At 33.2% G+C, this 10,635-nt stretch overlaps 1 protein-coding gene across 3 annotated transcripts in view; it reads right to left on the bottom strand.

Moving 5' to 3' along the window:
• The window catches only part of LOC107449028 (transmembrane protein 272), a 28,371-nt gene that overhangs the window by 3,347 nt on the left and 14,389 nt on the right, over positions 1–10,635 (bottom strand). For 2 of the 3 annotated variants that reach the window (XM_043039761.2, XM_043039762.2), the window contains exon 7: positions 6,783–8,094. The exons of the other annotated variant lie outside the window; for it this stretch is intronic. In XM_043039761.2, the coding sequence (XP_042895695.1) occupies positions 7,916–8,094 (179 nt within the window). In that variant the 3' untranslated portion in view covers positions 6,783–7,915. Of the gene's footprint in view, positions 1–6,782; positions 8,095–10,635 lie in introns of those variants that run through there. 3 annotated transcript variants of the gene reach the window in all.

Genomic DNA, 10,635 nt, shown 5'->3' with positions numbered 1-10,635 from the left:
GTCCAAAACTATAAAAGTTTTAATAATGATACTGCAAGTATTCAACACTGCTCACAGTTTGCAAAGATATCTGAAACTGCGTATGGTATTTGCGTTTGTAACGTCAATGCTCGTCACACGAAACATTTGGACAAGCGCACATATGCATATGACTTATAAACCAGAAATGCAGAGTTCGTGCCACTGCGAGCTGGTTCGTAAGTACTTGTTTCACTCGAATAAATATTCGCTTATTAATTTATATGTTCTATAAGGAACCAGATATTAAGTCAATCATTAAAAAAAACACAAATTTTACTTACTCAATTAGGTATGTGTGATTTGAGTATTAAGAACTGTTTTTTCTTCGACCCCCAATCGACACTTCCGATTCGGATCGACCACCATTCGACCCCCTGGCTCAGATCGACCCCCGCTTTTGTTAAATAGACCCCTGGGGTCTATATAGACCACTTTGGCGACCTCTGTTCTAGCAGAACGCATTATTACTCTGAATTATATGCTGTAAAAAATGAATTAGCTTAAAATCATATTTATTTATTTTTTTTGTAGGATTATTTCTTCAGGCAATAATGATTAGCTCGAGGTGAGACAGCTGATTTTTAAAAAAAATTATTTTCTCTATGTATCATAATTATCTGAAAACCAACGAAATCTAGAGAAAAATATTGAAACAAAACATTCAATTGCATGCAATTCATATAGCAAAACAATTTTTGGAACAATTAAGTAAAAAAGCGCGCTAAAAAGAACATATCAAAAATCACGGATCATAAAAAAAAGTTATGCGAACTCGGAGAGAAATGGGAGAATTATAATTTTTTAATTGGATTTAAGACGGTAAAAATCTTTCTGCGGAGTGTTGCTGTAAAAGCACAGTGACTAAGTACTTTACTTACGTTGCACAAGATCTGCACAATGGGCTATTGGCGACGGTCTGGGAAACATCCCGGAGGATGATCCGAAGACACGCCGTCGCAATTTTGATCCTCTGTAGAGGGGATGGCTCCCTTGCTTTGGTAGCCCGACGACCTGCGCATGAAGTAGAGCACTTTATGGTAAAACAGTTTAACAAGGCCCGATACCGCACAATCTCGGTCCCTCAGCAAGCTGAACAAAGTGGTCACTCACCCGCTTACTGACCGCAGCCTGTGATGCTTGACTTCGGTGTTCTACAGGGAACCGTGTCTTTAAGATCAGTCTACCGTGGAACTCAAAGTGATTAATTTGCTCTTCTTTTGTAAAGTAAAATGACAAGAAGTAATCAAAAATTTGTTTCATTTTTAACTTTTTAAAAAAAAATTCTGCAAATAAATGTTATTTTTCGTAAAAATTGTCGTTCCAGTTTAAATAAATAAAACGGCCCATTTTGTTCTGTTCTACACTGAGATTTAGTATTAATGGTTCGAAAGGTTAATCATGCTAATTATTGTATGCAAAGTCGTGATGGCTCAGAGGATAGAGCGTTCGCCTTCCAATGAGGTGAACCGGGTTCCCGCATCCGGCTTGCACCAACCTCAGTGCTGACGTAAAATATCCTCAGTGGTAGACAGATCAAGGGTTAGAGTCCCTTTGCCGTCAGACTAACCGTAAGAGGTTTTCCTCTCCGTGTAATCCAAATGTGGGTTAGTTCCAGAAAAAAGTCCTCCTCGAAAACGAAATATCTCCCAATGCTTGATCCAGTAGTTCCCTTGTCTTCTGGATTGGGTTAAAAATTACAAGGCAACGAAGTTGAACAGTAGTGGTCGTTAATCCAAAAAGATTGGGCCGGCTGTTCAACGACGGTTATGAAACAAAATTATCGTATGCAAACGAAATTATTTGTTAAAATTATTTGTTAAAATTTGTTATAATTAAACGAAATTGTGAAACGAAATCAACCACCAAAACTCTCTCAATAAGAATGTTTCTCCCCCACCCCGATATATTAAGACTTTTGACACCGAAAATATGAGGGGCTACCATCAATCTGTAAATTCTCAATAGTCTGTAAAGTCTCAAAGAGTCTCAATAGTTAAGTCAGCAGGTGAGCTGTCGAAAATTTCATCTTCTTTATTTTTCGTGTAATTCGTCATATCTTTTTAATATTTTAAGTGAATATCAGCAAGCAATGTAAATTTATATTCAATTCCATTGATTTATATTCCATATGGTGCGACAAACATAAAGTGAACACGAAATTTTCAGTTCCAAAATTTAAACTGATTTCTTGACTGAACTAGTTTGACATTTACAAAGTAAAACAACGTGAATAATATTCGTAAGAAGATGGATTAACTATAGTTTCGGTAACGAACAAAATAAATAACTGGACAGATTACAATGAATGGTGTTTTCTACACTAGAGCACGCTGCAAGCTCTTGACCGCCTATACTTCCGGTTAACTGTTTTTGGTGTATTTTGAAGCCATTTGGCTCACAACGTGATCATTGTGTTTTGAGACTATCTTGAATAGTATTTCGTGTATACATTATTTGTTGCCTGATTTATTGTTTGCGTTTAAAAGAAGAATCTTTATAAGAATCATCATTTGAAAACCTGTCATTCCAAAATGTAAGAATTATCATTTGAAGAAAAAAAATCGTTATAAAACACTTCTTACCTTGTTAACAATATACCAACTTCGAAATTTGAACCTACATGATAATTTTTAAAATAAACTTAATCTCGCTGCTCGAACAATACGCTAACACTAATGTATGATGGTGCATGTCTTGCATCAAGAACAAACAATAATAAACATGTAAAAAGAGACCAAATCAGAACTGCCAAAAAAAAAGCGAATTGTAACAACCATGTCGCCTTTTTTAAAAATACATCTCTAAATAACAATTACAGACTTTCACATCAAACGCACTAAAACTACTTAATATCATTATCTTATGAAATACAGCATATTTGAGCTCAGAAATGATATAATTTATTTCCTTTATTAAAAAAGAAATTATCTGTTTGAAAATATCGCCTCGCAGAATAAGCTGAAGTAAGCCGCTGTATACTTTCTAGCAGGAAGTAGAGCAGGTTAAGAGCTTGCGATTGTTGTTGTTTATATTTATATTGAAAACCACCATCTCTTGGATGTTGTTTTCAATATGTATTCTTAGATTGCAAGCCTAAAGTGCACACAATGTAAAAATTAAAATAGATTTTCCGGGGACATTAACCCGTGTCTTCCAAAGGATAACTTTTGTTCTACTCATATTAAGAAAAGAATTCAAAACATTTAAAGCAATTAAAAATAATACTTCCAGTGGAAAAACGAGCTAAGCTGAGAATCCGAAAGGAATTGAAACAAAAGAAACAATGAAATATGAAGAAAAAAATGAGTAAATATCACAACCGAAGCTGACGTCGTCATGGGGTACCAGCTCCCGAAGTCATAAAAGCAAAATATTTTCTATCGAGAGAGCACGACCAATGTCTAAAATTGCTCTCTCTGTACCCCAAATTTAATGCTTTATGTATTTTATATTTTACTCTCTTCCTGGACTTTGACAAAACCTTTGGGGTACAGAGAGAGCAATTTTAGACATTGGTCGTGCTCTCTCGATAGAAAATATTTTGCTTTTATGACTTCGGGAGCTGGTACCCCATGACAACATCAGCTTTCACTCATTTTTTTCTTCATATTTCATTGTTTCCTTTGCACTCCTCATTACTGTACTATTACTGTACATTGTACTACTGTATGATGGTCAGCTGCAGAGCAGGAGGAACTCTGAGAAAGCATAGGGGTTGCAGAATGAGATTGACGAATTTTGAGTGTAACTTTGAATCCTGCTAAAATTCCTCATTTTAATGAAACTATGCACTAGGTATATTTCATTTTATTACTAGAATTAACTTTTTATGGACTTCATTTTAAAGGAATGCATTTCTGTAATTAACTATTTTTTTGTGCGCTGGCAGTATTTATACAAAAAAAAAGTCACTAACATTGAATTGAGATGGAAGAAATTTTGTAAATACTAAATATTTTTTTTTAATAGTGGCACTAAAATTCTGTCAAAAAAAATTTCCTTATTTTATTTGTTTAATGTTTTATAAAATGGTGTGTGTTTAAAAACGCTTAAAAATATTTCGAAATTAGTCCAGAATGTGACGAAAACACATCATGATTATAAAACCCTATAGAAGGAAAGAGTAAGATGGATTAGCGCCCAAACTGTGGAGAGAGGGGGAGTGACCTGTGCTCTCCCCAGAAATGTAACTCCCCCATTTACAGCAATTAGAAAGGAATGGTACTATAAGTATAGTAACGTTAACATTGTATAATTTGTCTAATATCAGAACTCCTCTAACCATTCGTCTGGACCCGTGGCGGTGACTATGGTAACAAGGTATAACTACACTGCTCAAAAAAATTAGGGGAGCAAGCAAAGAAAGTAAGAAAATCGTGCGAGACATCCACAGAGCTGCATGAAATGGATAGTGCATACGTATCAATGCGCGATACAGAAAAAAAGACGTAAAAACATATGGAATTAGGCTTTAATTCATGGAAACTATGGAGAGAAAAAACAAAAAGTCGATTTAAGGCAACAATTGGTTTACATGTAAACGATAAAAAAGTAATGTTTGGAAATGAGGCAGTACTGTTAATAAGGCGTGTGGTCTCCTCGAACAGCTAAAACTGCTGCACACCTGTTTCCCATGGATGCAATGATGGTATCGATGAGAGTTTGGGGAATACAGTTCCACTCCTCAAGAAGGGCAATCTCCAAGTCACGGAGAGTTAATGGAGGCCTTGGTCTCACAGCAATGCGTCTCCGAAGCACGTCCCAAACATGCTCGATTGGATTCAGGTCAGGAGAGCGCGCTGGCCATTCCATACGCTGTATTGTTTCAGCTTCCAGCATGTTCTCCACAAGACGAGCTGTATGTGATCTCGCATTATTATCTTGTAAAACAAAGGAATCTCCAATGGCTGCTGCGTAGGGTATGACATGAGGTCTCAATATCTCGTCTGCATATCTGCGGGCCGTCAAAGTACCGTTCCGAATGATATGCAGGTCCGTACGTCCACCTATGCTTATTCCACCCCACACCATCCAACCAGCTCGTCTGTAGTGTGACCTTTCACGAATGAAAGTGGGGTTATTTCGAGTTCCCCTTTCCCTCCACACCAAAACACGTCGGGTGTCACTCTCCAGACTGAATCGAGACTCGTCTGTAAACAATACATGGCTCCAATCGCGTTGCTCCTAATCTTGATGTTCAGCAGCCCATCTTCTGCTAGCCGCACGGTGGCTCGAGGTCAATGGAATGCAGACCATGGGCTTACGAGCATAGAGACCTCCCTGATGGAGCCTATTCCGTATTGTTTAAGTGGAAACTCTTCGTCCTGTTGCCACGAGAAACTGTCTTTGCAGCTGAGTAGCATTGTCTGTTCTGTTACGACGAGCTGTTAACTGTATATACCGGTCATCAGCTGCAGTTGTTGCACGTGGCCGACCTTGCCCTGGCCGACAACTCACATTTCCAGTCTCTTGGAATCGATTCCACAGCCTTGCAACGACACTTCTGCTTACTCGAACAGCGTCCGCCACNNNCATTGAAAAAATATTTTAATTTGGATGAGATAAAGATAAAAGATGAGTTGTGGATTCGTCATCCTTTTCTTTGTGATATTGACTGTATCGATGATATGAACCTTGCCAAAGATGAGCTTATTGATCTTAGAACAAAGTCCTTGCTAAAAATGGATTTCGATTCAAAAACACTCGGAGAGTTCTGGTCTTCTGTGAAAGAAGCCTACCCATTGCTTGTAAAGCGAGCTATTTCAGCTATAATTCCGTTAGCTATAGTGTATCTTAACGAAGCCGGACTTTCCACAGTTGTGACAATAAAAACAAAACATTGTTATCGATTGAATGTTGAACATGTTATGCTCGTTGCTTTGTCGAAAACCATCCCTCTATTCAATTTATTAATTAAGGAAAAGCAGCAACAACCTTCAGACTGAAAATTTTAATTTTAAATATTTTCTATACTATTGAAATAATAAATTAAATGCTAAAATAAATTAAATACTAAAAATTGATGTTTTTCTCAATTTTTTTTTCTCAGAGGGGTGGTCCGTGACTTCCTAAAAAATTTTAAAAGGGGTCCATTGTATCAAAAAGGTTAAGAAACACTGCTCTAGAGGGAAGAGAAACTACCCTCTCTGAAATGCGCTATTCTTGTTTCCATACCAGCAGACGGCCTCAGATATTGTGGCGGGGGGGGGGTCCTTCCGTANGGGGGGGGGGTCCTTCCGTAGACAAACTGTACAAAATGTTAAATATTATTAATTAAATAATTGGAATTATATTATTTTTATATTTAGTATTGGAATTATACTAAATATTAAATATTATTTATAAATAATTGTAAATATTATTGATTTAATAATTTGAAGTATTCAGTATAGGGAATGATTCCGAGAAATCATGGTCAGAAACTGAAGAACAATGTTTTATGATTTTAGCAGAAAAAACCTGTGAATTAGGTTTAAGATTTATGGTTAGAATTTCCCTATTATAAGATTTTTTTTAAATTTCTCATGATCTGGAAAATTCATTTTTCATTGTTTTCCGGATTTTGCCTCTTTTTTGTTGATCATAAGATCAGATAAAAATAAGATTTTTTTAAAATCTGATTTCATATTTTTAAATGTACACGCATTTATTGTTAGACTTTGCTTAAATTATAGATACTGCATATTTTACAAACTGGTCAATATTACTATGTTCCGTCCCCCCCTCGTTGTTTGTGAAATATAGGATATGATAATAGTGACTACTTTTTAAAATATTTTTATTGATTAAATTTTTTCAATATTTTAACAGGAATGAAATCAAATAAAAACATACTCATGTGTTACAGACATCAAAACATCACATTTATGTTTCTTTTTACAACATACAATTACAAACACAATACTACTTCCAAAAATGAAATGAGTGCATAAATAGAAAAATGATTATATGAGATGCAGGCAAAAACATGGCACAAAACTAATAACTTTAAATCTATTAAAGCCGCAATAGAAATAAGTTAAAATAATAAAAATAATTGCTTAAAAGACCAAAGATGAGAGAAGAAAAAAGCAGATTTAGTTCATAGTCGGCTGCCTTGCCAAGTTCAAAAAAGATGCTTTAGAAATTTCACAAATTCACGTTTCATTCTGTTTTTAAGCAATTGCGCATGCCCGTTAGGTATTAGTTTGAAACGCATTCCAATTGGTTGATACTAATAACTGATTGATCAATGACTGGCAGGTAATTGAAAAGTGACTTAACATTGGCATCTTTATTGTAAATACAAATTACGAAATTATTAGTTTCACTTTTATAATTTTACTCAATAATTAGTTATACTTTTATTATTTAATGCAATAATTGCATTTAAAGCTACTGAGAAACAGGAATAATTTCTTTTAATAAATCATGTCGATAAAATTTTCAAAACAAGTTCATTTTAAGTCACATGTATGTTTATACACTACATATCTCTAAGCCTTTTGTCAATTATAGCAATTAAACTGACTCATTTCATTAAAACTTAATGCATTATTAAGGTAACTGAAAGAGTAGTTATTATTAAGTAGTTAGAGTAAGATATTTGAAGGCGATTTCTAGAATAATAGAGATAATTAATTTCATTATTATTATTTCTTTTTATATTTGATTTATTTTTAATTATTTATTTTTGGCATTTTTTTTTATTTATTGATATAAAAACATCTTCAAAATTTTCCAGGTTGGTATCTTCCGAGTTCCAGTCCATGATAGCTTCATACTAGTATAGAATATCACTTCATTTATATAAAACATAAGTAATCTGTACAACACAATAAATATTTATATCTATGGTATAAACGAACAAAATGTAATGTTCGAAAATTATTCCACAACACTTCTTTCTTTTTTTTTACCAGCACATGAGGGCGAAGCACATGACGAATGCCGAAATGACAACCATTGTGCCGAAGAAGATCCAAATGAAGTTGATGAACCAGAAGACAAATCCATACATGTGGGGATTGCAGTACGTAAGTGACTTAGGATCTTGGAAATCCGCGCCATTTGCATTGTACACCCAGTAGCAAGCTGAAGAAAAAGAGAGAGGTAACAACCATTACTTGTCATCAACAGTACGCACAACTTAGTAAGATGAAAAATTATTACTACAGATAAAACACGATGTAACGAGTATTACGAGAAGTTGTTGTGACGAATTTTCAAGTAGCCCTCAAAATTTTAATATTTAAGTTACAAAAATTTCAGCTTTGAAATGACTAAAAATTTACCAGTCTTCCACTATTACGAGAAAACAATTTTTTTGAGAAAACTGCATTTTATCGGCTGTTTAAGAAAGTAGTATCTCACTATACATGTTACCGGCAAAGTGTAAATCGCCGGCATTCTGTGGAATACCAAGGCATTGTATATAATGCCGGGTGTTTTTAGGCAAGGTATGAAATATGAGAAGTATTACATACTTTCCCTAGGCATTGTATATAATACCTAGGCATTCTATAGAATGACAAATGCTATTTAGGCAAAGTATGAAAAAAACGCCCTAGTGAGGTTATTATGTAAACGATGTGCATTTCACAAAAATAAAAATTTATTCTGAAAAAATAATGAGAGTGCCATTAAAAAAAATTAAATGCGTAAAGAAAAATTAAAGTTGCACAAAACATAATTTATGCCTTTCTTATTAAGGGAAACAAAATTTTCATGTAAAAAGAAAGAAATTAAGCTACTTGTTGCAACATGGCAGGCTTGAATGACATTTTGAATTACATTTCATTATATTACGAAACGAATCGGAAACGTATTTTATACTTTGCCGGTTTCTCATTTGGCATTATATAGAATTTAATTTGCTTTTATTTTAATTTGAGGAATTTTTAGAATCGCTTTTTTTTTCGTAATTATTCCTTATCTTGCATTTTTTAGTTTATAAACAATGATTTTTATTGAAACTTAAAATTTTTTAATAAAAATTTTTGTCAAAAAACTTTTTTTTCAAAATTAAATGATACAAAATTATGGGCTTATGTATACTTTTTGCATATTTTAATGTTTGAAGTAATATGATTCATAAAACTATGGAATGTAAAGTTTAAATAGGCCTTTCATGTTAATCATTAAATTTAGTAAAACGATTTCGCAGGCATTAAGTTTTAACTCTAATAAAAAGATAAATTTTTTTTCCTGTTTATTTTCAAATATTTTTCCGATGTGTTTAGGATGTTCCTTCTCTAAAAAAAGAGATACCATTTTGTTTTCGCTTGCATAAGATAGAGTATCAAACAATTTTCTTTTTTAAATTTAATAAGTCACAATAAAGAAGGAACGTAACAATGCTACACACTACATTAAAGAGGTCTCCAGAGCAACTGAATGACTGTTCATATAGAAAACGCAGGAATTCGTTTCATACAATAACGCCCCTATAGTTCGTTGCGATCGCGAATTGTTTTTTTATAAATATTTCTGTGTCCCTTACTTAAAATTATTTTCCTGTACTGCTATTATTGCGCTTTTAATTCCAGGGTTTAAAACAAAGAGAATTGTTCTTTTTATTATCATTATTGTAATGTAATTCTGCTGCAATTAAGATTTGTAACGATTTAGAATTCAACGATCAGCTTCATGCACAATGAGATGCAAACAAAAATAGTATTTAATATACTACATCCACCCGTTTGGTCAGCGAATATATTAAATTGCTGTTGTGAACTCATCAAATTTGTTAGAACAAGAATGTAATAACAATATAAATGTTGTTTTAAAAAATTATTACTTAAGAAAATTACTTCTGTTTATCAATAGATCTAAATATTTATAATACTAATAGATGATATTTAGACACGGGAAGGGAAGGCACAAGCGTTAGCAGGTAGAATTAATTTTAATACTTATATGTTAAATGAATAATTTTAACTTTAGTAGAAAAACTGTTTTCTGCAAAAAAATAACAATTATTGCGAAGTAATCATCAGGGTTGGTGAACGGAAGCGAACAGGGGGCTTAGTCCCCTGGTTATAAGAAAAAGGTTTAAAGGAAAAACATTTTTTCTGTTCCTGGTGTCAATAGAGAAATGTAAAAAACGACCATAATTATTTTCTTGCATTTTTAACCCCGTACTATTATAAAGCAATGTGTGGGCGATCACCAACTAAGTTATTTCCTTCCAAACAAAAATTTTTCCACTATAAATAGAAATCCTGCTGCGCACTTTAAGAAAACGCTCCTGATCTATCAAACATCAGTATTTATTTCCAGATATCTTTCTATTAAAAAGCTGAATTCTATGTAATCAATGATGTAAAAACACTTCATTTTCTAATTACAGAGAAGATATATATTTTATATATTTATTTTAATTTTATATATTATTATTAATTACTAGATATATATTTTAAATCAAAAGAGCTAAGTATTCTTTTTTTTTTAATTTGCTTAGAACGGACTTTTACTGTACTTCTTCTCTGTGCTTGGACACTATATTACTACCAGTGGGCTAATTATCAAGATTGAATCCTAATTTTTTTTGTTATATCAAAAATTAAAAACTTTTATTTATTTATTTATTTATTTTAAATTTCATCACAAAACTATTTTGAATGCTTATTAATG

The sequence above is a fragment of the Parasteatoda tepidariorum genome, chromosome 7 (genome assembly GCF_043381705.1).
Source record: "Parasteatoda tepidariorum isolate YZ-2023 chromosome 7, CAS_Ptep_4.0, whole genome shotgun sequence".
Classification (NCBI taxonomy): domain Eukaryota; kingdom Metazoa; phylum Arthropoda; class Arachnida; order Araneae; family Theridiidae; genus Parasteatoda; species Parasteatoda tepidariorum.
This window is presented reverse-complemented; position numbering and strand designations above follow the sequence as displayed.